The following is a 27,401-nucleotide window of genomic DNA, read 5'->3' as shown; positions in this document are numbered from 1 at the left end:
GGGGGTGGGGGTGGGGGGGCTGTGACATGTTTTGAGCTTGAAAAGCATTCCTCCTACTCTGAAACGGTGGGAACCGCTGCTGGGGATAAATGTACAGGCTGTTCTCTCTCTCAGTGGGGCAGATTACCCAACTTGGAGGACCTACTAGAGCCACCTACCACCCCATCCCTCTGCCAGCTGAGACCTGCTCCGGAGCAGGTAAGGTCGGCTCCGGTTTTGTCACCCCTCCCCTGGGAGATGGGGTTCGGAGGCTTTGCGGGAGGTAGAAAAGGCTTCTGAGGGCTGGGGAGGGTTTCACCAGTCGGCCCCAGCGAGGAGCAGAGATGTACAGGAGACCCTGCAGGAGATTTCTCTGAAAGCCCAGCCCTTCTGTGCTCAGAGCTTTGGGAAACAAAGGTGCCAAGGGGCTGGCCCAGTAGCATCCTTAGAGGAGCCCTGCCCTGGGAGTCTGGGGTTAGCTGCTGTTTCCGGAACTCTACTTGGCATTCCTCTGGGAAGCCTGAGGCTTGGGAGAGAAGGCAAAGGATATCCTAGGCCAGGCTCCATCCAAGGCAGCAGAGGAGCTAGCTGGCCAGGGATGGGGAGCTTCTGATAGAGGTGGGGCATGGATGGGGTGAGAGATGGGGAATGATGGCCATTTCAGTACGGAGCTGAGGTTGGGGCTGACCCAGTCACAGAGGCAGGAGCCCTGTGACTGAGAACTGGGCCCAGGACAGGACTGAGGGAGTTGCAGCTGGGTTTGGCTGACCAGGAGAGGAAGGGAGGTGCTAAGCCAGGGGTTGGGAACAGAGGTGGGATGGGTTGTATTTGGGATTGGGATGCAGATGGCCTCAGAAAGTGATGGGAATGGACTAGGAGAGGACCTTTCCAGGATGAGGCAGGGCAGGAACTGCTATGGAAATTGGGCTGGATTCGGGATTTGGAATAGGAATGGGCTTTAACATGGGATGGAATGGACCAGGGGTGGGGGTGAGATTGGGACAGCAAGAACATCAGCAAGGGGCTGGAATCGTACTGGAACCGAGTGGCCTTGGGATTGGGATGGGGAGAGCCAGGAGAGGGATGGAGTGAGGCTAGAGGTGGGGGGTGGCGACTGGAATGTGGGTACGGCAGGGCCAGGGCTGGGGTTGGGAGAGAAGGTGAGGTCCCCGGGTCGGAGATGGGGTAGGGGAGGGTTTTGTTGAACGGGGGTGGGCCGGGACAGGAGACCGCAGGGGTAGGGTCCGAGCCCGGGGTGCGGCGCGCACGGCCCCGCGGCGAGGGGCGCGGGGGGGCACCCGGGGCACGCCGGGAAGGTGGGGGGTGAGGGGTGCGGACCTCCCCCTGGGCCGGGCTGGGGCGGCGCTAGGACCGAGCGAGAGGAGGGAGCGGAGCCGGGCGGAGCCAGCGCCCCCCGCCCCCCGCCGGCCGGCTCCCCTCCCCCGGCCGCTGGCTCGCTCGGCTCGCAACGCTGCAGAGGCTCCGAGGCGGCGGCGGCGACTCTCCCCTCTCGTCGCTCCCTCCCATCTCTGTCCGTCCGTCCGTCTGTGCGTCTGTGCGTGCGGCCTCGGTCCGGCCCGAAGCATGGCCGGCGTCAGCTTCAGCGGCCACCGCCTGGAGCTGCTGGCGGCCTACGAGGAGGTGATCCGGGAGGAGAGCGCGGCCGACTGGTGAGCCCCCCGCCCCCGCCCCCGGCCCCTTTGTCCCCGCGCCGCGGCCGCCGCGCCTTTGTTCCCCTCGCGGCCCGCCGCCCCAGCGCCGGGAAGGGAGGGGGAGACCCCGAAATGGTGCAGCGGGCCGGGGAGGGGCTGCCTTTGTGCGCGCCGGGGGGAGGGGCCGGGCCGGGCCGGGCGGGGCGCAGCTGGGCCCCGGGCTCCCCGGAGGCGGCCCTGGGCGAGCGGCGGGAGAGGTGGCCGCGCCCGCGGGCCGGAGGGACGCGGGGTCCCGAGGCGTGTGGCCCGGGGCGGGGGTTGGGGGGGACGGCGCCAGGGCCCCGCGGGCGCCCCTTCCGCTGCCTCCAGGGCCCCCACCCCGGACCCCGTGGGACAGGTGTGCGCGGGGCGGCCAAGGGCACCTTCGCCACCTTCGAGAGGGCGAGGGCCGGGCGGGGACGGGGCGGGGACCGAGCTAACGTGGCTCAGCCCGGCCCGGCCCCAGCACAAAGGAAACCCAGGGCGGGGGAGGAGCGGAGTGGGGCCGGGGGCCGGGGCGCCCCGCCCACTGGGGGGGGCCGGTCTGCGTTGGCTGCCCCCACCCCCCAACACCTGAGCGGAGGTGCGATGGCATGACGTTTGTTGCCACATGGCGAGAGTGAAGTGACTCCTCTTGCCTTCACGGGGCGTGGAGGAGACAGGGACGAGCCCCTCTCTCCCCAGCCTGATGGGAATTGCAGGAACCAGGCAGCTGGCTTGAGAGATAGGAAGGGGAGGGGGCCAGCTGGGGTCGCTTGGAGGAAACCCTCAGGCCCACAAATGCAGAGGGAGCCCTCAGTGAGAGAGGCGGGGGTGAGCTCCTCCACTGGGACCCCCTTAGCCCCTCCCTCCAGCACCAAAGGGGCACTCTGCCCCCTTGGTGTGGGGGTGGGGCTGGGCCGCCCTCTCCCCACCCTCCCAGCTGTTGTTGTCGCCCCTGAGCTGGGGGAGGGGCTGGACCACCTGCTCTGGGACTGGAGCCCCCGGGGCTGGCAGGGAGCTGAGAGGTTTCACTGTGCCCCATCGAGGAATCATTCCCCCAGAATGCTCTTCCTCCCCGGGCAGGTGCCCACCGTGTTCCCGAGGCTTTTTTCCCTTGCCAGCAGTCAGGAAACAGGCTCTACCCCCTGGGGAAACTGAGGCATAGAGTGAGGCAGGTTTGAGGGGCCTCCTTGGGTTGGACCTACCCTCACCCTGGGTAGGGACCCCTACCTGGGGGCTGGAGGTGGGGATAAAATGGCCAGGCGTCCATGCCACGGCATTGCAGCACTGGCGGGCAGCCAGGCCTGGAGGGATGGACGCGGGAGACAGACTCTCGTGTCCTGCAGGTCAGTCACAGGAGAGAGGGCAGCGCAGGCGAAGAGGGCGGGCAGCCCACCCGTTATCCCAGCCCTGTCCCCGGGGGCTGAGATCATGGGAGCAATTCAGGGCAAGTGGCCGGCTTGGCCCCGTGGAAGAGCAGGCCTTGGGATACCGGCCCTGCCTTTCAGCCCCCGTGCCTGGGGAGAGGCACATCTGATCTCAGAACACCCCACGCCCTCCAATCTGGGGCCTGTTTCTCCCTGAGTCCCCAAAAGCAGAGCTCTGGCAGCCCGGTGCCACAGCCACACAGCCACTGCTGCCCTGCATTCTGCTCAGGCTCCCACCACCCGGCAGTATCCATGTGGCCAAAGCGAGTTATTCATCAGTGGTGTGCGTCACCCCCCATCTGGGTTGTGTGTGGGACACACACACAGATGCACACACGTACCCTAGCACGTACACATGCTTGCTCACACCGTGGGGTCTGGGTAGCATTTTGCAAAAAGGATGTGAGGACTACATCCTGCAGAGGGGGGTATGGGGGTCCCCCAACACCCAGCCCAGAGTCAGAAGTTCAGTGGGACTGCAAGACTTGGGGGCAAGATCCTCCTCGCAGAGGCCAGAGAAGGGTTGTCTTGGGTGAAATTGCTGTCTGGACAAAGGAGGTTTGGCAGTGCCCACCCTTACCTTGCCTGTTGAGTGTGTGTGTGTGTGTCGGGTGGGGGGCAGGATCTCACTCTGAAATAGACCAGGGGTCCCAGGAGGTCAGGACATGTAGCAGGAAGCGCCAGCATTGTCCTGCCTCTGACATGACTCGCTGTGTGGCCACCCACTAGTTCCTGCCCTTCTCTGGTCCTCTGGAGGAGAGACTGGGCTCCACTTCATTCCTCCTTAGGAATCTAGAGTTCCTAAGGCCTTTACAGCCCTAACATCCTGAGAGTGCAATGGAGTGGGCAGTCCTGACAGGCCCAGCCCCACCTCAGCACTTCCCAGCCCCTGGTGATCCGAGGATCTCCCTGGAACTGCTACTGCCTCACTTGTCCAGTTTCTCTAGCCTAGGTAGTTTCTAAGAGTTTGGGTCAATATCACAAACACCTACTGGCGCTGCTGGGCCGGACCTCGGGACCCAGAGAGCAATATTAATTGGTTGAGTCAGAGTTCCTGTCTTCATAAAGCCTGCTCTGAGGCAGTGTCTCCAGTGGCTGGACCTGGTGAGATGGGTAGATTCCTGGGCTTTCTCAGATTCTGATCCCCTGTGCTTTTGCCAACTCCCACCCACCCCAGGGTGCCTCTGATGGGTTTAAGAAACACTGCTGGTCTAGTGGGATCTGGGGTGAGTTCAGATGTCTTCAGATCCTTGGTGGGATATGATAACTCTTGGAGGTGTGGGAGGGCCGGGTTTCTCCAGGAGCTGGCATTGAGTCCCCAGGGACTGAAGGATTTCAAACACAATGGGAGGTTGGAGAAGCGGGTCTGGCCTTCCTTGCCAAGGGTGCTTGCTGGATGTTCAAAGGCCGGAGGCTGGAAAATATCTAGAAAGGTGTTCGGGATCGGGGAGCCATCCGATGTGACCAGTGGCTGGAATGAAAGGACAGGTGTGGGATGAAGGTTCAGGTCAAAAGCCAGGGTGAAGGGTTTGGATTTGGGAACAAGGATCCCTGGCTCTGCCTCAGTTCTTATCTTTTGGAATGGAGAGGGGCAGACCTTGCTTCTCTGAAAGCCTTTTGTTCCCACTGATACGTTAGGGCAGCCCGACAGGTGATGGGACAGCTGTTCTGGAAAACAGCTGTTGGGGTTGGGGCAGGGGGCAACAGTTGGACCAGGAACTCCTGGCCCCACAGCCCACCTGTGTCCCTTTCAGGAGGGAGCGAGGGATCCTGGGCAGGGGAGGGTCTGGGATCCATTTGGCCCAGGCAATAACTTATGCTGACCTCATGGGGCTAGGGCTGGGCCCTCCCTTCTTCTCCTTCCCTCCACTCTCTCTCCTTCCTTTGCTGTCTCTCCCTTCACTTGTCTCCTTTCTCTTACCTTTTTCTCTCTTCTTCCTCCCTTCCTCTTTCTTCCTCTGCCTCTCCCCCTCCCTTCTCTTGTCCACCTCCTTGCTCCTGCTTCTCCCCACAGTCCCCAGCCTCTAAGAACTGGGAGTTTGGGGAAGGGTCCCATGTTCAGGGACCAGGCTCACCCCTCTTCCTTGCCCCAGGCTTCTCCTCCCAGTGGGTCCTCAGCCTCTGTCTGAATCTGCATGGGAGGCGCCACTGCATTCCTTTCCGTGAAATGGATGCTACATCATGCTTGGGGAGAGAAAGTCAGGGCAGAAAAAGCTAGGGAGGAGAAGGGAGGGATGCTAGGTCAGCTTTCTGGCAAAGCTAAGGCGGAAAGGCCTCCAGTCCCAGGAGGCCAGGGCCTCAGCCAGGGAGGAGGCGGTGGCCTGGGGGCTGGCAGTCTAGGGGAACCAGGCCACCATGGGGGCTGGAGTCCAGCCCAGCGTGCGCTCAGTGACCTCATCCCCATTTCGGGGAGGAGGATATTGAGGCTGAGGGCGTGTCCCCAGGGTCCTTTGTGTGCAAGGAGAAGGCTCCTCCGGGTGGGCCCGTAGTGTGCCAATTGCTGGGTTGCCATGGTTACCGGGGGATGCCCAGAGCTGTGCGCACCAGGTTCTCTCTCCTCCCACTCCCTCCCCCTGGGGGGGGGAGGGGCGGCGTTACTGAGGCACGCGCCAGGTAGGCTCCTGGCGCCGGCCAATGGGGGCTGAGGAGCGTGGTAGCCAGGGAACGGTAACCAAGGAACGGTCGCCTTGGAAGCTCCATCACACACCCGCTCTGTGGAAGGCAGCCGGGCGGGCGGCAGACCGGGATGTGCGCCGGCACTGAAGCGCTGAGCCGTTGGGCTCCATCCCCGCCCCAAACCCCTGCCCCCTCCCAGTCCAACCCAGGCCTCCTTCCACGGGGTTCACAGTACCCACCCCCCCAGCCCTCTGCTGAGCTCCTGCCAGAAGTGGTGGTCGGCCCTGTTCTCATGAGGATGCCACACGTGTTAGACCACAACCACCCCCTCTGCCCTGCCTCCTCTCTTCCCATCTCCCTTCCCAGAACCATCCCCACCCAAAATGGGCAGCCTGGGCCCTAACAGTTCGCCAAGCCACCCCTCCCTCTCCCCAGGGCCCTGTACACATATGAGGATGGCTCTGATGACCTCAAGCTGGCAGCATCAGGAGGTAAGAATTCCAGCCATTCCTTTGCCTTCCTCTCCACCCCCTCCTCGGTTGTTTTCTTCCCCACCCGCCTGGCTCTGGGCCACCTTCCCGCCTGCGTCCAGCAGACCCACACTTGTCTGGCTGGTGTCCTTCCGCTGCCATCATCCCTGTAAACCCCTGAGGGCGGGGGGAGGTGGGTGGGAGGGAGCCTTAGTTTCCTATTTAATGAGGAGACTGAGCCTCAGAGAGGGAAAGTGACTTGCCCAAAGTCACCCCACCAGGAAGGAAGGGATCGAGCAGGAGTGGGCCCTGATAAGCCCCACTCTCCAGAGCCTGAAGGCTTTATTTTACACCACCGGGCCTACTCATCGGGGAGACAGGATGATGTGTGAAGAGTGAGGGTGATGCAGTGTGAAGACTGCTGAGCCGGCAGACACTTCCTTAGTCCTGCTCCAAATCAGGCTTCAGAGGATTCGGAGACGAAGCTGGAGCCTGCCTGCCCCTTTCTCTCACACCAACACAAAACTGTGGGACCTGCAGATCTTAGAGGCCAGAAAGCTCCGGGGAGGGTAGGAGGGCAGTTTGCAGAGCCCTTGGTGGGAGGTGGGTTTGGAAGGCAAGGAGTCCTGATTCCCTCCTGGCTTCCCCAGAAGGGGGCTTGCAGGAGCTCTCGGGCCACTTCGAGAACCAGAAGGTGATGTACGGCTTCTGCAGTGTGAAGGACTCCCAGGCCGCTCTGCCAAAATACGTGCTTATCAACTGGGTATGCAGATGGGAGCTGGGGACTGGGAGTCATGGAAGCCCCAGGCCAGCCCCCCTCCACGCCCCTTCCCTGCCCACCGATACCATCGGAAGCTTCTGCCCCCCCACCCCACCCCTTGTCCTTTCCTGACCCCTGCCCTCCTTCCTGGGTATCTTCCAGGTCGGAGAAGATGTACCCGATGCCCGCAAGTGTGCTTGTGCCAGCCACGTGGCTAAGGTGGCAGAGTTCTTCCAGGTTTGTGGGCTGGGCCAGGGTTCATGGGAGCACTGGATGGGGGAGAGGCTGTTTCCAGCTGCTGGGGTTGGGGTCAGCAGCTGGCCCGCTGCCTGAGCACGGCCTTCCCATTGAAGGGTGTTGACGTCATCGTGAACGCCAGCAGCGTGGAAGATATCGACGCGGGCGCCATCGGGCAGCGGCTCTCCAACGGGCTGGCGCGGCTCTCCAGCCCGGTGCTGCACCGCCTGCGACTGCGGGAGGAAGAGAACGCCGAGCCCGTGGTCAGTGCATGCCGCCTGGGCCTGTCCCTGGCTTGGCCCCCTCAGCCCGTCCCCTGCGCCTGGCCTCTCCCCCCGTCCCTCTCAGTCCTCGCTCTTTGGACTTGGGGGCCTCCCCAAACACCAGGCCCACTCTCTGCCGCCGGGGCGTCTAACTCTGCAGGGCACTACCTACCAGAAGACGGACGCAGCTGTGGAAATGAAGCGAATTAACCGCGAGCAGTTCTGGGAACAGGCCAAGGTGTGGACTTCAACCCTGGCCTTCAGGCACAGCTGCCTTCCCTGACCCCCTGGGGCCGTTCTGGGCTTCTCTCCCAAGGGACTTGCCCCTAAGCCCGTCGTCTCACCCGTGTGCCTGGTACCACATGCTCCCCAGTCGGAAAGAGGGAACCCTTTTATTGGTTTGTTTTAACCTATAGACAACCTAGAAGTTCCCATCTTGACCCCTTTCAAGCATACATTTCAGTGGCGTTAATTCCACTTACAATGTTGTGCTCCCGTCACCACCCTCCGTGACCAAAACTTTTCTGTCACCCCAAAGGGAACCTCTGTTCCGCCTCAGCCTGTCATCGCCTTTCCGTCTGAGTTTGCGTATTCTAAAGAGGGGCTCCTCAGCATTCCCCAAAAGGGAGGTCCGGGCCCCCCACCCAGGGCCTACATTCCTTCCTTGGGGTGGGGGTTGTAGAAGGAGGAGGAGCTGAGGAAGGAGGAGGAGAGGAAGAAGGCGCTGGACGAGCGGCTGAGGTTTGAGCAGGAGCGGATGGAGCAAGAGCGGCAGGAGCAGGAGGAAAGGGAACGGCGTTACCGGGAGCGGGAACAGCAGATCGAGGAGCACAGGTATGTCCCCTCGGTCCCCTGTGACCCAGGCAGACCCAGGCAGCCTGCAACAGCGTCCTCAGCCTGGGCCTGCCCCGAGGGTGTGTTTAATGTCTTATCATTCCAGGAGGAAACAGCAGACTCTAGAAGCTGAAGAGGCCAAGAGGCTGTTAAAGGAGCAGTCTATCTTTGTAAGTTCTCAGTTGGGGCTCCCAGGCCCCTGGTCAGAGAAGTAAGAATGGACAGTGCCTGGGTTCTTGGGCCTTGTGGGGAGATGAGTAGCTCAGGGATGGTGCTGGAGGTCCTGAGTACTTCTCTTGGGCACGGGGTACCTTCGAGTGTCAGGCCTGGTCCCACGGGTGAGCTAGAGAGCCTCTGGCCATGGAAAGATACCTCCTTAGAGAAACCTGTACTCTGGATTGGAAGAGAAAATTCCACCTGTGACCTAGACACTCACTGAGTGGGCTTCCTCTGGCCCCTCATCAGTGGAGCCTGGGAGGTGTGGGTGGGGACAGGGTGATGGGACACATTTCCTACCCTTGAGCGGCTTGGTGCAAAGTCCAGGATCAAATCTGGACCAGCGCTTTGAGTGTAGCATCTCCTTAGAGCAGTCCCCTTGCTCCAGGTGTTCTGTCCTATAGGAGTGACCCATAGGACCTGTGGATTGGGTCTTTGAAAATCACAGTGGAGTTAGATCTCTGTGCTTTGAATTGAACTTTGTATTTCAGAAGTAGCTGAGGCCACTTGGGGTTGAGTACTGCATGGTTGAGAAGGGGAGATGAGGCAGTACTTGTCTGGTTGGGACTGCGATGGACACACATTGGGCTCTGGGAATCCAGCGCAGCGCCAGGGTCCCACTCAGGGAGGCTGCAAGGTCGGAGGCAGGACAGCCGTTTGAAGAGGCTGTTGTAGGTCCTACTGACGCTATCGACCATTGGGGTGGGTGGAGAAGGTGTTCCATTAGTCGGCTCCAGCCTCAATCATTCATTCAGCAAATACTTACTGCCTGCCAGGTGCCAGCTTCTGGAGACACAGTGGAGAATAAGATGGGCTAGGTCTTTCAAAAAAAGGTGACGTTTACAGAAAGTTTCTCTCTCACACACACAAACACACCAAGGTAAAGAGAATGGTATGATCTCCCTGTACTGATCACTCGTCTTTATCAATTATCATCAGGTCTTCTAGGGAATTTTTTTTTTCTCTTTTTTTTTTTCTTTACATGGGCAGGCACTGGGAATCGAACCCAGGTCGTCCGGCATGGCAGGCAAGCATTCTTGCCTGCTGAGCCACCGTGGCCTGCCCTCTTCTAGGGAATTTAATTCCATAAAACGCTGTCTCTTGGCTTGAGGAGTTGTTCTGCTTTTTCTCCCCTGATAACAAGTTCCTTGTCTGGGTTCCCTGTGCCAGGGAGCTCCCACGTAGATGCTCAAGCACAGCAGTGCCCTCGTGGTCAGAGTATTGATCTCTCTCTTCTACCTACAGTCCTGATTTGTTCTTTCAGCCTTGTCCACTGGCTGGTTGGTAAAGCCCTTGCAATGAGCTGCTGGCTGGTCCCTTTGAAGGAGGCAGAGGAACACAGTGAGATTTCACTGGTCAGAGCCTGAGCAAAGGCTTAGCAAGCTGGGATGTATGTCTAGGGGAAGGCAGGGAGCATGGCCGAGGAGCAGGGAAGATGCAGTTGGGAAGCTCAGGCTTCATTCTGGAGGAGACACAAAGTTACCATGTGCAAGACAGACCTATTGAGGGGGATACTTTGAAACACCGTCGTCCCCTTATGCCCCTTGGACACATGTTTATATTCTAGGTTATATGTTCAAAAACACGTCCTGTTACTTTTCTACCTCATGTGGGGCTTTTCCTCGTCTCCCCACCAGGCCCTTTGTCCAGTTTGCCGCCTGCACAGTAAAGGGTTCCTATCAGGTGGTTTTGGGCATTGTGTGGTGAGTGAGCGAGCTCGGACCGTGGGCTGGCCATGCCCGCACACGCAGACCTGAGTACTGTGTCAGTCACAGGCAGCTGGGGAGATGATCCCAGGACAGGAAATAATGGCCCCGTGCGATCTGGGATGTGCACTGAATCACCTCGAGGGGACACGAAGAAGGGAATGACCTGAATCAGCTAGGGACCTCTTTCCCTGAGTCGGACCTGGGGAGAGGAATTCATCTCTCATGTCAAACACAGAAAAGTCGGAACCAGTAGGCAGGTTCCGGGACTTTAAATTATGTTGTGGCTGGGGAGTTTGGGAGGTGGGAGGTGGTACTGGAGAGGTGACAGGGTCTAGATCAGGCAGGGGGAGGGGACTGGGCCGGCCTCCTGTACTCCGGGGATTGCGATCTCAGAGTGTAATGTGAGCAGCGGGCCGCTAGAGGACAGTAGGGAGTGGCCAGGACAGCACGCGCCCCACGTGGGGGCCGCTGCAGAGCGGGGCGCCTGCAGAAGGCTGCCAGGACTTGACCACATTTCCAAAGAAATTGGAGATCCAGATTTCAGTATGAGGCTTCCTAATTAGTGGTGGCCGCAAGTTAGCGTTTTTTTTTCTTTCTTTAAAAAAACATTAAATCAGCAAAAAAAAAAAAAGCTGTCTGTGGGCCTTATTCGGCCAGTATTTGTTCCTGGGAAGTCCCGAGGATTTCAAGCTAGGGAAATTCAAAGTCTGATCCATACTTTGGAAAGGTCATCTCTTGGCCTAGAGAGAGAAGGATCAGATGAGGAGAGTCAGAGAGGCAGGGAGGGGAGAGGATCCTGGGGAGGGAGGTCCAGGAAAAGTTATATAGGAAGGTGGGCCCCTTGAATGGCGTTTCCTGTCTGGTGGGTGTGGGGTGCGGGAGCTGGGAGGAGCTGAGCTGGGTGCTCTGGGGACTGGCCAGGCTGGCCGGGAGGTGGTTGAGAAAGCCGAGGTACCTTCACAAGACCCTTCCTGCCATACTTTGAAAGAAACGTGGGGCCGTGAGAAGACTGAGCACCCTGGGGTTGGGGTGCCCAGGACACTGTCCCTTTGGTTTTCAGGGTGACCAACGGGATGAGGAAGAAGAGACCCAGATGAAGAAGTCAGAATCAGAGGTGGAGGTGAGAGCTGGGGGAGCGGGCAGGTGCAGAGGGAAGGGGCCATCTCTCCCTGGCCTGACCCTGACCCTCACCTGCGTCCCCAGGAGGCAGCTGCCATTATAGCCCAGCGACCCGACAACCCCCGGGAATTCTTCAAGCAGCAGGAACGAGTTGCGTCAGCCTCCTCCGGCAGCTGCGAAGTACCCTCACCTTTCAACCACAGACCAGGTAATCCCAGACCCCACACCCACCCTGACCTCCACTCTCCGCTTTTGGCCCCGAGCCTCTTTGGGACTATTTTTTGGAAGGAAAGCCTTGCCCAGGGACCACCTGGAGAAAGCTGAGGCAGTTCAGCAAGTGTGTTCCCATCCACCGCTTCCCACATGGCAGATGGGCTCCGGGCCAGGGGCCAGGTGGGGCCTCGACTGGGCAGTGGGCGATGGGAGGCCAGCTGGGCAGCTCTGTGGGGGCCGAGGTACCCCACTGGGGCCGTGCAGAAGGCAGTGGCGAGTGGCCCTCGTGGGATTGCACTGGGTCTGGACTGAGGGGCTGCTGGGTGCATGGGGCGGGCCCTCACCCTGCTCCCGAGTCTGAACAGCCTGGAGACTGCAACCAGGGTGCATCTGCTTGCCCCCTGCTGGCCCCTCTGACTCTCCATCTGCTGGGGTGCGTGTGTTTGCACCTGCTCTGTGCGCAGCCCTGGGCTGGGGTCCCCGGGTGGAACTGTCCTCGCTAGGCAGCTGCTCAGAGAGGCTGGCTGTGTGTGTCAGGTGCCTTGCCGTGTGTGTCTGGGAGGGTGCTGGTGGGATTCATCTGGTGGCTTGTGGCTGGGGCCCAGCTTGGCTGAATGTGTGTCCTGGCTGAGGGCAGCTTGGACGTCCAGGGCCGGCCCTGGGGGCGGGTGAAGCCTCGGGGCAGGGGGTGGGGGAGACTGACCCTCTCTTGTCCTCTGTCTCTCTCTCTCTCTGTCTCTCTCGGCAGGTCGTCCGTACTGCCCTTTCATAAAGGCATCGGACAGTGGGCCTCCCTCCTCCTCCTCCTCCTCCTCCTCCCCTCCACGGACTCCCTTTCCCTATATCACCTGCCACCGCACCCCAAACCTCTCTTCCTCCCTCCCATGTAGGTAGCAGGCCCAGGCCTCGGCGGGGGGGGTTAAGGAGGGCCCCGCTTCCCAGCAGCCCCCCCTGCCCTCACTGCCCTCCGCCCAGCCTGACCGCTGCTCTCTGGTCTTTGTCCCCAGAGCAGGTCCTGCCTGCCTTTTTCCCCTGGTCCTGTCGGGGCACTGGCCCCCTCAAGGGCCTCACCTACCATGGAGCTGTGGTCTGGCCCCTGGGGGGCCTGGGGAGCTCACGGCCCCCACCCAGACTTCAGAGAGGAGGTGCTAGCCAGGCCCCAACCTGGACACTCCTGGTCCTGCCCGGCTCCCCAGCCCTCGCTGACCAGCCCCCGGGGGTTTGTTCCCTAGGCAGTCACTTGGACAGCCACAGGAGGATGGCCCCTACCCCCATCCCCGCCCGGAGCCCGTCTGACTCCAGCACAGCCTCTACCCCTATCGCTGAGCAGATCGAACGAGCTCTGGACGAGGTCACATCCTCGCAGCCTCCACCACCACCGCCGCCGCCGCCACCAGCTCCAGGTGAGGGAGGGGCCCGCCTGGACTGCACCAGGCTGGGTCCCCTAGGTTGCCATGGTAACAGTCCCCAGGGATCTGGGCCACCCATCACCAAGACTGTACCACCGCAGGTGTTGCCGTGGCAGGGGAGGGGGCTGTCCTCTCTGCTCCTTGAGTGTCTCAACTGTGAAGTGGGAAACCAGGCCTTCCTTCTGGGGCTGCAGAGTGGTATAAAGTCGCTGGCTGAAAGGACAGTGTGGTGCACGAGAGTTGATCCCTGGGAAGCTGGAAGGTGTCCTACCTGGAAGCCCGAGTGGAGGAGTTCCCTCTTTGGGGTCCCCAGTTCCCTCTTTCCCCAGGGGGTGGGTCAGATGTTCACCGGTGGTTGCATGGGCCTTTGCCCCTTCTCTGAGAATGCTGATCACATCTGTCCCCCCGATCTGTGCTGTGGCAGAGACCCAGGAGCCCAGCCCCAGCTCAGAGAGAGAAGAGACCAGCAAGGAGGCTAGAGCAGCAGCCCCTGAAGCCTGGGCTGGCCCCAAGGAGGAGCCTTCTCAGGCAAGGGAGCCCCTCCGGGGGCAAGATGGCCCCCTGGAGGACTTGATGTTCATGGAGTCTCCAGGTCAGTCCATCTTGGATGCCCCTCTGGAGCCTGCCAGTGCAGCTGCCGCCTCAGTAGCTGACGCCGAGGCAGCTGACTCCACTGAAGCCACCGCTGCTGACACCACTGTTGCCAATGCCATCCCCCCTGCTGCCGCCAGCCTCATTGACCTATGGCCTGGTAACGGGGAGGGGGCTTCCATGCCCCAGGCCTGGGATCCACAGGCTGAGCCCAGGGCCCCCACACTGCCCTCGGGGACCGAGGTCGCTCTGGCAGAGGTTCCCCTGCTGGACGAGGGGGCACAGGAGCCACTGTCACTAGCAGGTGAAGGCTGTGCCAACCTTCTCAATTTTGATGAGCTGCCTGAGCCGCCAGCCACCTTCTGTGACCCAGAGGGGGAGGTAGAAGGGGAACCCCTGGCTGTGCCCCAGGCCACTCCCCAGGCCCCAATTCTGCCCTCAGCTCTGGCAGAGCTGGAGCAGGAACCCGAGTCGGAGCCCCACCTGCTGACCAATGGCGAGACCACCCAGAAGGAGGGGACCCAGGTGGGGGCAGGGGCAGCCTGGTGAGATTGGGGGTGGGTTGCCGGGGGCCCCAGTGGAGGCCCTGCAGCTGTACTCCCCTTCTCTGTGACCCACATTATTGGGGTGGGGGGGGACGCTGTACCACAATCCACCAACCGTTGCTCCCTGGACCAGTTCTGCTTTTGTTCCCTAGGCAGGCATCTGTTTCCCCAGCAACACTAATGGAATTCCTGGTTGCCACGGAAACAGGCTCAGGCCTGGTAGGTCAGCCCTGCATTCTGCTAGGTGGGGTCCAATGACCTAGTGATCTCTCCCTGCAGGCCAGTGAAGGGTACTTCAGCCAGTCTCAGGAGGAGGAATTTGCCCAATCAGAAGAGCTGTGTGCAAAGGCTCCACCTCCTGTATTCTACAACAAGCCTCCAGGTAGTACTGGGATGGATGATGGGGAAGGGAATTGGGATGGGGGGTTCTGGGTTTCGGCATGGGCAGGTTGTGCTGGCTCACCCCCATCCCAGGAGGCCAGCCAAGCTCCCGGAGCTTGGGGGACACAATCGTGGGTCTGCGGGGGCCAGTTCCTCAAGTCTCCTTTCCCCTCTACACCGTAGAAATCGACATCACCTGCTGGGATGCAGACCCAGTACCAGAAGAAGAGGAGGGCTTCGAGGGTGGTGATTAGCAGTGGCACCTGCCCTCATGCTGCCCTTGCCAAGGCCGCCCACCTCTGCCGGCCTCTGGCCAGACGGCCCGCCGTGCCTGCACTTGCAGCAGCTCCGCCTGGCACCCACTCCGGATCCCGGCCCTGGCCCGGGACTTGGCCACTTCCCTACCCACAGGGCCCAACTTTTACAGCTTTTCTCTCTCTTTTTTTTTAAAAAGTTGATAGGAGACTTGTACAATTGACTGGTTTTCCTCCCGTTGGTAGTTGAGATGCTGTTACAGATTCTACCCCCTCCCTGCCCGGTCCAGATTGTAGCTCTTAGTTCTCCCTGCTCAGCTGGCCGCGGTGGAGGCCCCACCCTGCTTGGGGCCTGGTTGGGGGAGGGGGGCTCTGGTGGGAAAATGTTCCCCACCTCTTTTCCTAGTTTTATGTTTCTTGGAAAAATATCACTTTGTATTCTCTGTCCAGGGCTTCAGATATTTTGCACGAATTTTAAAACATGGCAATAAATGGCTCGTGGGGTCTGGCTCCCTGGGACCCCCTCCCTGCCCTTCTCTCTCTACCACTCCTTGCCTGACCCAAAGGAAGTAGCAGGCCCAGTAGGGGCTCCTTGGCTTCCCTGGCCCTCTCCTGCCCCCTCCTGCTGGGCAGGTCCCAGGCTGGAGGCCTTAGGCGCCATCCAGGTCAGGGCTATAGGTGGGGCCGGGGGCTCAGGTGGCCCCTTCTGAACAACTTTGCTTGGGTACCTTTTTCACGTTCAGTAACTGTTTTTTGGAAAGCACAAACTTCTGTAACGGGTCGTGCTCATGTCTGTTAATAAAGATATCCAGATCCCTTCGGGCCTGCTGCTACGGGCCTCCAGAGGCTGATCTGGGGTGGGCCGCCCGGACCCCGGACCCTGATTCCCATCCAGCTCCTCTCAGCTTCCAAGGCTGCAGAATGGGTTGAACGTCTCTGCTATCAAAAGGTTCCAGGACTGACATGCTTGAAACTAGCCTCTGTCCCAGGAGAATGCTGACCTCTGGTTTAGTTCTCACCCCTTGGGTCAACTTGTAGCCCTAAAGCTTGCCTTCAGGGCCCTTAACTTCGAGGTCCCTGCAGGCGCAAGCAGCGGGTGCCCCCTCCGCTTGTACCAAAGCAGATCACACACCTTTATTATCCTCAAAATGTAACAAACAGGGTAAGAAATCCCTCCCCTCCCCGGCCCCCCTCCCCCAGTCCAAGGGAAGCATTTAAAAAGCCCCGCAGTCAGGCCAGGAGTCCGCGGGTGGGGCGCGGGACGCCAGGCGCCCTTCTATACGGCTGTAGTCCTCCCGAACAAGGGGATGGAGACCGGCAGGCGCCAAGCTCCGTGCTCCAGGGGCTCGCGGCTGCTGAGCTCCGAGTCGGTCCAGCTGGGGAAGACTCGGCGGCCGCGATCGGCCTGTAGGCAGAGCGCAGGGCAGGGGGGTGCGGGCCGCGGAGCGCTGGGCAGGTGCAGCGCCGAAGTGTAGCCTCGGTCCAGGAAGAGCGGCTTGTAGCTGGGCGGCGGCTGCTGCTCCTGCTTCTCGGCGCTGTCGCGGCGGCTCAGGAAGGGCGTGACGATCTTGCGGTAGAGGCCGCGCGTGTCCGTGAGCACCTCACTGTAGGGCGGCGGCGGCTCAGCCATCAGCACCGCCTCCTCGTAGCACGGTGGCTTGGACATGTCCGATTCCGCTGCGAAGTGGGAAGTGGTCCGCGGGGGTGAGGCCGCCTTTCCCCGTCCTCCCGCCGGAGGCCTGCAGCTAGCTGTCAACCCCAGACCCGGGACCGGCTTGGGGGAGCCTCGCCCGTCTGCGGCGGCCCCGCACCACCCCCCCACCCACCGACACCCCGGGTTGCCCACCCGTCCCCCCACCCCCGACGGAGGTCAGTCCTTACCTTGGCGCGGATAGCTCCAGGGCCGCGGCGGCACCGCCAGGTGCGGCGGCGGCGGGTGCGGCAGCGCGTGGTGGTGCGGGTGCGCGTGCGGCGGCGGGTGCGCGTGCGGCGGCGCGGGCCCGTGGTGCAACAGCGGGTGCACGTGCACGTGCGGGTGCGCGTGCGCCGGCGCCTCCAGGCGGCCGCGGTGTGGTGGTGGCGGCGGCGGCGGCACCAGGCCCGGGGGGCTCCCAGCAAGGCTGCCCTCAAGCTCGAGGGGCTCCAGCTCGAGAGCGCGCAGGTTCTGCTCGCGTAGTCGCTCCTCCTGGCGCCGTTTGAGGCGGCGACGCAGAAAGCTGCAGAAGCAGCAGAGCAGGACGATAAGACCCCAAATGAGCCAGAAACCGGCGAAGCACGTGAGGAACGTGTAGGTACCCTGGGACATAACCATGGCGGCGGCGCTGGCGGTGGGTCCTGGGCGGCTTCACTGGACGCTGGACTCTTCCGCGCGGCCCCGGGCCCGCACCACGTTCCCAGGTGCCGTCCTCGTCACTCGGGGACCCGCGGCTGGGGGCTGCCTGCGGCGGGGCTCAAGTCGCGCGCGCTCCAGCGAGGAGCAGCAGCGGTGCCGGCTCCTTTCCATGGCGCCGGCGGCCGCGCGGGCGGCCGTCACCCGGGACCGCGCGGGACCTGTGGGGCAGACACAGGGCGCAGTGAAGGCGCGCCGCGGCCCCTGACAACTTCCCTGCCCGCGCCGTCCCGGGGAAGCCTCCTCTGTGGGAACCCCCGCGCTCCCCGGGGGACCGGTGACGTCATCAAGGACGCTGGCGTCACTCTTCCAGGTTTCCCTAGTAGGGTTTCCCCGGATCTTAGACCAGGCCGCTGCCGCCGAGCTGCTGTACCGAGGGGACCCCCGGCGGGCCAGCAGGGGGCGCGCGAAGGCCTGGCTAGGGCGTTGGGCATGCCGAAGTCTCGTCCGCCACCCGCATTCTCAGGCCCAGGGACCCTCGGCTTGGAAAGGGTATTCTCAGGCCTGTGGGCCGACCCTCGGGGCGCTTTAGAAGCGTCTCGGCGCGGTAGTTCTGCGGTGAAGGGTGGTCCGCCTCTGAGAGCCCCATAAGCAGCCCACCTTGCGTCCAGCTTCAGCCCTGTGCACTCGCTGGGCAGTGCCCGGCATTCCTGGCCTTGTACCCAACCCCTCGACTGCCCGAAGCATGGAACGTTCCGGTCGGGCACCGTGGCTTCCTGGTCGTAGGCACTCAGGCCGGGTCTTCGCTGGCCACTGCGTGCCATGGGCTCCGCTTTCATCTGCGCCTATAGCGCCGTGCTGGCCGTGGACGGTTGTCCAGTTTCCAGCTCCAACTCGACCTGCCTGCTACCCTGGCACAGCCCCATTTCATATTGGCCGCCTAGCTACAGGCCCCCATATCCCCTCCCCAAATCCTTCTCTGCAGGAGGGAGAGAAAGTAGGCCTGGGACTCCTGCCTTCCATCCTCAGCTGGTCCTGCACCCACTCGGGATGGGCATCTCTAAGTGTAACTCCTCCTCTTGGCCAGGGCTGAGAAGGGGGAATCTTGCATCCTCGGGGGGTGGTGGGGTGGTGGTGGGTGGTGTATGTACCAGGAATCCCTGCCTGGAGGAGGGAAGGGGGGACTACCCTCATAGAACAGAAACAAACCCTCTCCAGGGCTTTACAACCAGCTGCTCTGACATAACCCTTTGGGGTGATGGGCATTATTCCTGTTTTTTCAGATCAACTGGGGAGCAATTGCTGTACAGAAGGCAGGTGACAAAGTCATTGTTAGAATTCCAACCTGGGCAGGGTGGGAGGGTGCTATTCTCTGCGCCCCTTTGTGGCCCCCTTCCAGAAGCCCCGTGGTTCGAGGCATGCACACACACTCCCTAGCATGAAGGCTCCAGATCAAACCTTTTCAGACTTGGTTCCAGAGTATGCCAGGGGAAATCCAGGCCACGTCCCCCCTTCTCCCCAGATGGCTTCTGTCTGACTTCACAGCTGCCTGCAGCCATGTGCCACTGGGTGCCCGTGCCAGTCCCTTTCTCCTGGGCCTGCGTTCCAGAACAGACAATGGCAGGAACAATAGCTCCGCCCGCCCCCTCGACAACTCCGCCACGAAGCTGCCATGGCGACGCAGCCCAGATAAAAACACGATGCTGCCAGTCACTGGGAGTTAATTAAATCTGTTGTTCTCCTTTTCCCGAGCTCTCAAGAATTTTCAGAAAAGCTCTGAGGAAGCTGCCACTAACTAGGAGGCCCCTTGGCCCCGGGGCTGCTGGAACAGCTCTGGGTCAGAAAAGGTACTCCTAGGGCTGGAGGTGATGGCATTTAGCTGAATTAAAAACAGAAATATCTGCCAAGGACCATCTGTTGCGGGTCAGACCTTGGTCTGGGCCCTTGCAATGCAGAATCTTCTGTCATCTTCAACCCACTGCGGGTTGCGCCCATTTGATGAAGAGACAGGCTCAGAGAGGGAAATGACTTGCCTCAAGTCACACAGCTAATAAGGGGAAGAGCTTGGATTTAAGCCTGAGTCTGACTCCAAGGTCTGTGTCAAAATGCACTCCCCTACCTGACAAGTGAGGTGTAAATGAAAAGCTTCCTGCTGGCAAGCAGTTCGCAAGTGGGATCTCATTAGCCAAGAGGCCCAGGGCAGGGGGATTAGCCTGGAGCTCATAAATGCATTCATGTCCCTTCCGACCCAGCCCCTGCTGTACCCGGCCACTGGAGAAGGACTTCAGAGTGTAGAAAGAGATGGAAGGGCAACTCCAAGGATGCTGAGAGCAGACCAAATCCAGGTACCACTGTTACCCCTCAGCTAGGAGGCAGGAAACTGCACTGCCTTGGGGTCAGAGAGAGGAAGTCTCTTATTCACAATCTCTGCGTAAACAGGCACCCTGGCACCCTGGCCCTGGGCTGGCTCCAGTTGAGTGGGTGGCATTTAATGCTAAAAGCACTTCTTCCTCAGCTGTCACTTCACTCAGTAGGGCTATGCCCAGCCCAAAGGTCGCAATCCAGCCTGAAGTCTTCCTCCTCCCCCGACCCCCCAGGAGCTGCTCAGTGTATTCTCACCAAACCACAGGAGGTGCTGCCTGAGCAAACACCAACACTCACCCAGACCTTTCCCCACTAGTCCACACTCCTCAGTGCCCCAGAACAGCTGTGTCCCTTTCCACCACTGTACCTTTGTGTACATCCTTGCCCTTGTCTGGGGAGCTCTTCAAATTCAGGCCCTGCCTGACAGCCTGCTGTCCACGGCTGCTGGCCCTTGGCCTTGCCCACATCCCTCCAGACTGCCCATGGCAGATTATGACCAGAGGAGTTGTGCCCTTCAGGTGGACTCGCCCTTAACTCTGCCATCTTATTATGTTCCCTATTCATTTCCTCTGTTTCTCTTTTCTTACCTTCTGATGGGGTATTTTTTAGGATCCCGTTTCAATTTCTTTGTGGTGTGGCTTTGCAGTTTTCTTAGGCAACACAGTGGCTGGGAGCACAGTGGGGGGGATGACAGAGAGCCCCTGGCTGACTTGTTTAACCTCTCTTGCCTCGGTTTCCCATCTGTGACTGTGGTGAAGAGGAATTGAGCTAATCCACAAAAGGGCTTCTAGATGCCCCCCCAAAGAAACATTAGCTCTGATGATGGTGGTTTCCCAGCTGGGGGTGCAGAGATGTGTGTACCCCTAAGGCCCTCCCTGCCTGTGGGCTGGCCACCACAGGTAATTCTCAAATCTTCCTAGGAAGGAGAATAACATCCTGGAAAATGAAGCTCCGCTGAGATGAAAGGCCCTCCCCCCACCATCATGCAACACAGCTCATGCAGAGCTCTTACTATAGGGCCTGGGCTTACTCTTGACTCAGTAGGTCTGGGGTGGGGTCCCAGAATGTTGCATTTCTAATAAATCCCCAGGAGAGGCTGATGTTGCCAGTCCAGAGACCACACTTTGAGAAGCCCTGGCCTAGAGCATGGCCTGGATGATGAGCTGCTGCCAAGGCCTCTCCTGCCTCACCTATTGGCACCCCCCACCCCCACCCACAGCAAGCCTTTGTTCCCAGTCTGGGCTGCCGAAAGTTCTTAAATCTCAAGGTCAGCAACACGGACCTCCTGCACTCAGCCCTCCTCCGTTTACTTAGCCCCTTGGCTTCACCTCTTGAAACTTAGCCCTGAGCCACCCCCCATTCCCGACAAGGCTGGCTGAGAAGCCTAATGATAGAATGTTCTGGAGGAACCTGGGTCCAGCACCACCAGTGGGCAGCACCTATCTTGATCATCTGGCACACGGTAGCTCAAAACCCACTTCTTGAAGAAATAACTGGAGGGGCCCAGGGACCCATTTGATCTTTTAGCCATAAGATAGGGACTCTCAAGAACCAGGTCTGAATTACGAATTATTCCTGAGAAACGTCAGCCGTTCACCAAAATGTCACTGAGAAAAAACCCGTCACCAAGCTTTCAACCCTCGAAGGGTGATTTATGAGCAAGCTGAGAACCCATACATGGATGTGCCTAAGAGGAGAAGATGACTGGAGGCTTCAACCAAGGGCTCTGGAGTGGGCAGAGGAAATTTGGAGTGGGGGCGACAGGGCTCTCGGATCCGAGGATGAAGGGAGTAGAGTGTAATCAGGGTTGAGTGACACTGGGGTGAAGAAGGAAGTTGACCGCTAGCCTGTCCCACCCCCCCCCCCCATGCCAGGCCCATGGGTTGTCCCTTTATGCACTTTACCTCAGGAACCACTAGGAGGGTGGCTATTGTCATTCTTGGCCCTACAGACAAGGACAGAGACCCAAACAAGGAGGTGGTCCAGCTTGGGCCCACACAGCCAAGTGGTTGTGAAGCCCAGGAGAGCACAAAGCCTACTGTCTGGCAGTAGGGGCATTTTGGGTGACATTTTTATACTCTATCCCATGCCAAGACAGATTTACTGAGGCCAGAGAGAGATGACAGCACTCAGCCCCTGGTCCAAGAGTCACAACAAGGCATGCAGCTGGCCAGGACTTCATTTCCATCTAGGCCAGGAACCCAGGGCATGGGAAACTGCAAACAGGGCAACCTAGACTGGGTAGAGAGGCCTGACCCAGGCCAGTGTCCACTGTCCTCAGGGCGGCTGGAGAGAAGATATTCAGGGACCAGTGGCTTTGTGCTCCCATCCCCACTTCAAGGCATGGACAATTTACTACCTAGGAGGGGACAATACCGTCTTCTGAGGGGCCCTGGTGTGATGCACAGCGCACTTAAGGGGAAGCCCGGGGTTCAAATCCCATTTCTGCCCTAATAGCTATATGGTCCCCTCCTGGTTCTTCCCATCCTCAGCTGAAATCTCCATGAGTCAGGGACGGTGAGACCTTCCTGGCAGTGCCAAAGTAGGGGACAAAATGGATGAGGGATGTGAAAATTCTCCAAGCGCAGTGTGCACATGGGGCAGGCGACTAAGCTGATGCCAGCACCTCGCAGCCTCAAGAGGCTCCAAGGTGGGAAACGGTCCATGGCATGAACTCATACACAAACCCAGAGCTGGTCCAGCAAAAACTGTCACTGGCCATTGACCAGAGGTCTCAAACTCATCACCCTCAGGCTGGACACAGTTCATGCATGTTTTGTGGGCCCACTATCTATACATACATTTGTATTTAAATATTCTGATTAGATGCCAACATTTAAATACCAGGAGGTTTTACATAAAGACCTGTATTTCTGGCTTATCTTGAAAACTGGACAGTCTAATCACACTGAGTCCATATTCCACACCATGACCTAGGCTGGTGCTGAGTAGCTAGCTCCCTGGTTCGCCTCAGTCATTCAGTCAACCCCCACCACTCTCCTGGCCTTGGACGCATTTGCATTTCCAATCCCTGAGCTAGACTGAGCATCCCACAGGAGCCCCATCTTTGCTAAATTCTCTCCCCCACACAAACAGGACTGCAAGTTGATCAGGCTGCAGAGCCCACGAGCCAATGACTAGGGCCTCAGGGTCTCCCACAGGCACTGCTGTCCTGTGGGTCCTGAGTGGTCTCCCCCTGTCCCGGCGTGGACCTCTCAGAACTAGCCCCAGGGACAGAGGCAGCCCTTACTACTCAGGCTCACCCAGAGAGAGAAAATGGAGGGAGCGAGAAAGGGAGGCAGCAGCAGCACAATCCTATAAAGCATCTGGGGGAGCAAAAATCTGGCTGATGTTGCTGGAAAAAGGCAAGGTGTACCAAAGCCTGCAAGACAAAGGGAAGTTCCCTCACCAGAGGAATAGGAAGGATGGTTAAAAGCATTCCTCCGGAAGACTCTACTGTTGTCTGCCTGGGTCACAAGTGATGTCAGGAGCAGGTTCCCTCACTTAGTGGTTGGCTGAGTGACCTTGGACCAGTCACTTCCCCACCCACCCCTGAGCCTGGGAATCTCCCCCTCTAAAATGGGGGTAGTAAACTTACCTTGCACAACAGTCGTGAGAATTAAGAGGTAATGGATAAAGAGGACTCAACACAGATCTCACGGCACAGGAACAGAATGCACGCGGGCCTGTGAGTAATCCCAAAGGCACTGCTGCCAGTGGAAGACCAAGGCCTGACCTTTCAGGCGCCCATCCATCTAAGAGCCACTCACCCAGAACCTGGTCACATTCATGGCCCAGGACACCTCCCAGGGATGGGAAAGGAAACCCAGCAGTGACTGGTCGTGGGATGTTGGGTCCAAGGAGTGGTCGGAGCTGGCATCTGCTGAGTCAGGCCTTGGAGTGCTGGCAGGAGGGCCACTTCTCTCCCCCAGCATGCCGCCCACAGAGGGGACGCTGGGAGGGAAGCCAGAGGTCATTTCCTCTGACTCAGAGGCCATTCTCCTCCCAGAGGAGCTCCCCTGGAGGACGGGGCACCTCCCTGGGCACTGGCCTCCCTGCCAACCAACCTGCCTGCCACGGCAGCACAGTCCAGGCCTTGTGCTCAGACAAGAAAGGGGCACTTGTGATCCAAACAATGGGCTGGGTGGCTCCCATCTGGCCTGGGCTTGGCTCCCCTGGGTCAGCAATGGCTTTCCCTCTGCCCCTACCCACGCGGCTCCCACCCCTCCAGGGGAAGGGCAGTTTGGAAGGCCACAGCACAGAGCCACCACGGGCCCAGACGGTGGTTTGGCACATGCCCTGGCCATGAGGATGCCAGCTTTCCTCTCCCCCGGTAAGGAACATCGTCTCTGTGGCCGTTTCGCGGGGGGAAGGAGGCCCTAGGTGATGGTAGTGGGGGTGGAGGTAGGGTGGGGGCTCCAGGACAGGGATCACAGGCCCAGCCTTTGTCTCCTCCTCTCGCCGCAGGCCCAGGGTCTAGGCCGCCCCCACGTTTGCAGCCACCCCACGAACCCGGCTGCGAAGACTGCAGCCACGTGGGAGCCAGATCGTGCCCACGGAGCTGCTCGCCCCCCACCCCCACCCCCACCTACGACGAGCTGTACTGGCAGGTACACCCAGACGGGCCAGAGGAGCGAAGGATGCCCCCCAATCACGGGGAGGGGGAGTCCCCGCACTCTGTCTCCCCCTGCAACCTCGGGCTGCGGCCCCGCGTGGGGTGGGGGAGGGGCGGGAGGGGGCGTCGCCGCCCCGCTGCCGCGTTGCCGGGGAGCGCAACCCCGTTGCTGTGGCAACCGTTTCCAAGCGAACCGGTGGCGGCTCGCGCCCGGCTCCTGCTCCCTAGCTCGCTGGCGCTCTCCCTCCCTCACTCTCTCCCTTCGGTATGGGCTGGGGGAGGGGCTGGGCCGCGGCCGGGGCGGGGGTCCGGGGCGGCGACCCGGGGACCAGGCACAGAGCCGCTCGCGGGGAGGGGCTCAGCCCCGGGACCGTCTTCCGCCGGGGCCCCGGCCCCGCCCGGCCCCGACGCCGCCGCCGCCGCCGCCGCGGTACTCACGGGCCCAGGCATCCTCCTCGAGCTCGTCCTCCTGGTTCAGGGCTAGCAGCGCGGGCCCAGCGGGCCTAGCCCCCGGCCGGGGGCAGGCAGCGGTAGCGGCGGCCCCGGGGGGGGGAGCAGACCGTGGCAACGAAAGCGACTCCGAGAGCCGGGCTGGAGCCGCGGGGCGCGCGCACGGGCGCGTACACGGCGCGTATCGAGCCCGGCGTGCGCGCGCGCGCGGCTGCCGGCAGAAAACCTCCCGCACTCCCCCCACCGCGCCGCCGCCTTCCATTTCCCCCCGCCCCCACCAACGCCCCTGCAACACGCCGCCGGGGAGACGGGCCAGGGAGGGAAGGAGGGGCAGATCTGTGCACCCGCCGGGCGCTCCGAGACTCAGCCCCACATGGGCACCCGGCACAAGGAATGACCGCGCCACCCCTCTCCCGGCAACAGGCTCTCCAGCCGGGTGTTCGCGGGAAGCCCCGATGCACATGCTCGGTCGTGCACACTGCATGCTGAGCCAGGTTGCCGAGGTAGAAAACCTGGACACACACACAGCTCGACCTGGAGAGCCCACATTAGACCAGGCGTCGGTCACATCCTGGCAGGCAAGCAAGGACTGAACACATAGTGGGCCAGGGGGCAGGACACCCCATCGTGATCTTAACAAAGGAACCCACGACCGCCTCCCCACTCCTGGCCTTCCCACTGGGTCCCCTGTGAGCATACATCATCACCTGCCATCTGGGCAGTAGTACAGGGATATAGGACCCTAGTGCTGAACCCTAGCCCTCCAGCCAGGGCCCTGGCCCTTATGGACCCTGCTCACTCTGAGGGAACAGAAGTGACCCCTGGTGAGGGCCCCACTGTCAAGCTGAGGCCCAGTCTTAGGCCAGTTTAAGCCTGGCTGTCCATCAGTCTCTAGTCCAACTTCTCTGCCACACACTCAGGGACTCTGCCGTAGCACTTTTCACCACCAAATCAGCTGGAACATGGTGGGTTGCAAGTAACAGAATCCCCAAATGAATAGCTTGAGCCCAGATGGCACTAGGTTGACTCATGTAACTAGGAGCCCAAGGACAGATGTTGGCTTTGGTCACAGCTAGAGCCAGGTATTCAAGCACTGGCATTTTCGGACATGCATCTTTTCCCCTCCATACTGCTTTCTTCTGTTTGCATCATTCTCAGGCTAAGTGCTTCAAAGGTGGTGGCAAGGATACCTCCCACAGCTCCAGGCTTCTATCCTACCATCCATCTCCAGAGGAAAGAGAACCCCAATTCTTTCCCAATAGTTCTAGCAAAAAAACCCACAAATGACCTTCTTGATATTTATTTTGAAATGTTGTGTGTCCATCAGTGAACCAATCCAGGTGGTCTTGCCTGAGGGAGGGAATACATGTTCAGCCACCCGGGCATGTTCCTTTTTCTTTGGGTATTAACACCTGGATTTCATCGGGGTAATCCCTGTACTTCATGGGTGCCATCTTGGCAGGCCTGTGAACCTCAGTGTCTTGCTCCCCCAACCCACACAGGGCAGGTTTTCTGGCCTGGACATTCAGATTCCTTGGGTTTGGAGTCTTGACTCAGTGATACAATGATACAACATGGCTGGAGCAACTTGCTTTTGGTGGTTGTGTCCTGATAAGGATGGGGTCTGCAATTAAGACCCCAGAGCTGTCCCACTTCTCGTCTTCCTAGTCTATGTGCTCCACCCCTCTAATGCTCTGTTTCTAAGTAAGCTGGAGGAAACTTCTGTCATTCGCGAGCAAAGACACCTGGTGGTTCCACCTGGGTTACATGCTGCAGGCATGTATGATGCATGTGTGTGCCCCACCATCTAAATCACAGGGACTGAGTGTAAGAGGGAATGGTTCCCCCAAAGCAAACTTGGGGTGCTTTTGTAGCTGCCAGGCAGACATCCCCCATTCAACCAGCTAAAACCATCAGACACTCCTCTGCCTTCCAAGGGAGGCCCTGCATTTTCTTGGGGGGGTACATGGATTGGTAATTCAACCTGGGTCTCTTGCATGGCAGGTGAGCATTCTGCCACTGAATTACCTGTGCACTCTGGCCCCTACATTAACATGACTTTCAAGGCTCTGCATGGCAGTGTCTGTCCAACCTCAGCTCCAGCCACTCCCTTCCTCCACTGCTCACTCACCCCACCCCAAGGTCAGCCACCAAAAGCAGGAGTGGCCCTAGACCATCCATCTGGCTCTCCTGCCTGGACAGGGCACTGACAACTCTGACAACCTTGGTGACCAAGGAGCCACCCATGCCCGGTGTTTGGCCCACACCCTGAGCCCCACACATGTGAGAATGAGCTCTCCGCCAGTGCGGATCACACTGGGTCCCCCTGTTCCCACGTCTGCCTCCCTAGCAGACTGAGCTCCAAGCTGGCAGGGACCTCATCTCCATCTGGGTCTCCAGCTCCTGCCGCAGAGCTGAGTGGGGAGAAGGTGAGCTTAGGGAAGGCTTGTTGGGAAGGAAATTCTGGGAGTTTGCCATGCCTAGGATCGACCATGGTAACAGCTTTAAGGTGAGCTTAACCCTGGCCAAGAAGTTCCCTGGATACCTCTCTGGCTCGGGGAGGGGGGCGATTGTGGGGTGAAGGGCGGTCCAGGGGAGCTTGGCAGGAGGGTCTGGGACTTACCCTCAGGGACCCATACATCCCCGTGAAGGCATCCATCCCCTCTTGCACACCTTCAAAGACCCCAGTGGACCCTGGAGCGGAGGGGCAAATGTACCCGGGGCCCCGACCTCAGGCCTCCCAGGAAGGATCTGGTTTTTCCTTCTTCACCCAGCTTCCTCTCCACCCGGTAGTGGCCACTTGCCAGCTGGAAGACCTTGGGCAAAGGCCTTCTCCCCACCCTGTTTCCCTCAATGGGCGAGGCAGCGAGCACTCTACATACCATCAAGGGCTGGGTTAGCACAAGAGGCACCTTCTGCTAAGTCAGTGGTTGGCGCCTTCTGGCTG

The 27,401-nt window shown here is 60.1% G+C and overlaps 3 protein-coding genes across 7 annotated transcripts; 1 reads left to right on the top strand and 2 right to left on the bottom strand.

Annotated features, from left to right (window-relative positions):
* The first annotated feature begins 1,421 nt into the window (after positions 1–1,421).
* Positions 1,422–15,525, top strand: DBN1 (drebrin 1). 5 transcript variants are annotated; one of them, XM_077137765.1, is made up of 15 exons: positions 1,422–1,649; positions 6,131–6,186; positions 6,816–6,928; positions 7,088–7,162; positions 7,279–7,425; positions 7,586–7,663; positions 8,108–8,259; positions 8,366–8,429; positions 11,245–11,304; positions 11,388–11,511; positions 12,265–12,402; positions 12,749–12,919; positions 13,350–14,041; positions 14,341–14,443; positions 14,626–15,525. In XM_077137765.1, the coding sequence occupies exons 1-15, from the start codon at positions 1,564–1,566 to the stop codon at positions 14,694–14,696; spliced, it is 2,130 nt and encodes a 709-aa protein (XP_076993880.1). In that variant the 5' UTR covers positions 1,422–1,563; the 3' UTR covers positions 14,697–15,525. The 5 variants fall into 5 exon arrangements, with proteins under 5 accessions (XP_076993880.1, XP_076993876.1, XP_076993879.1 ...); XM_077137764.1 differs by lacking the exons at positions 1,422–1,649; positions 12,265–12,402 and adding exons at positions 5,757–5,853; positions 6,546–6,734 and having other exon boundaries at positions 14,626–15,228; XM_077137761.1 differs by lacking the exon at positions 12,265–12,402 and having other exon boundaries at positions 1,425–1,649; positions 14,626–15,228.
* Positions 14,820–17,123, bottom strand: PRR7 (proline rich 7, synaptic). The gene is made up of 2 exons (XM_077137775.1): positions 16,578–17,123; positions 14,820–16,373 (listed from the first exon to the last, which is right to left on the bottom strand). Exons 1-2 carry the CDS (start codon positions 17,005–17,007, stop codon positions 15,973–15,975), a joined length of 831 nt encoding a protein of 276 aa, XP_076993890.1. The 5' UTR covers positions 17,008–17,123; the 3' UTR covers positions 14,820–15,972.
* LOC143664358 (uncharacterized) lies at positions 17,041–24,716 on the bottom strand. Its single transcript, XM_077137992.1, has 2 exons — positions 24,443–24,716; positions 17,041–17,246 (listed from the first exon to the last, which is right to left on the bottom strand). The coding sequence occupies exons 1-2, from the start codon at positions 24,714–24,716 to the stop codon at positions 17,041–17,043; spliced, it is 480 nt and encodes a 159-aa protein (XP_076994107.1).
* Between the last annotated feature and the right edge of the window lie 2,685 nt (positions 24,717–27,401).

The sequence above is a fragment of the Tamandua tetradactyla genome, chromosome 20 (genome assembly GCF_023851605.1).
Source record: "Tamandua tetradactyla isolate mTamTet1 chromosome 20, mTamTet1.pri, whole genome shotgun sequence".
NCBI classification, from domain to species: Eukaryota; Metazoa; Chordata; class Mammalia; order Pilosa; family Myrmecophagidae; genus Tamandua; species Tamandua tetradactyla.
Note: the sequence above shows the minus strand (reverse complement) of the source record. Positions and strands in the feature narration are given on the sequence as shown.

Coding starts and splice junctions, on each gene's coding strand:
- LOC143664358 (XM_077137992.1), bottom strand. CDS start 24,716: ATGGAAGGCGGCGGCGCGGTGGGGGGAGTGCGGGAGGTTTTCTGCCGG. Junction 17,247..24,442: donor CGAGGAGGATGCCTGGGCCC/GTGAGTACCGCG, acceptor TCTGCCCCACAG/GTCCCGCGCGGTCCCGGGTG.
- DBN1 (XM_077137765.1), top strand. CDS start 1,564: ATGGCCGGCGTCAGCTTCAGCGGCCACCGCCTGGAGCTGCTGGCGGCC. Junction 8,260..8,365: donor CAGCAGATCGAGGAGCACAG/GTATGTCCCCTC, acceptor TTATCATTCCAG/GAGGAAACAGCAGACTCTAG. Junction 14,042..14,340: donor CCCAGAAGGAGGGGACCCAG/GTGGGGGCAGGG, acceptor CTCTCCCTGCAG/GCCAGTGAAGGGTACTTCAG.
- PRR7 (XM_077137775.1), bottom strand. CDS start 17,007: ATGGTTATGTCCCAGGGTACCTACACGTTCCTCACGTGCTTCGCCGGT. Junction 16,374..16,577: donor CTGGAGCTATCCGCGCCAAG/GTAAGGACTGAC, acceptor CCCACTTCGCAG/CGGAATCGGACATGTCCAAG.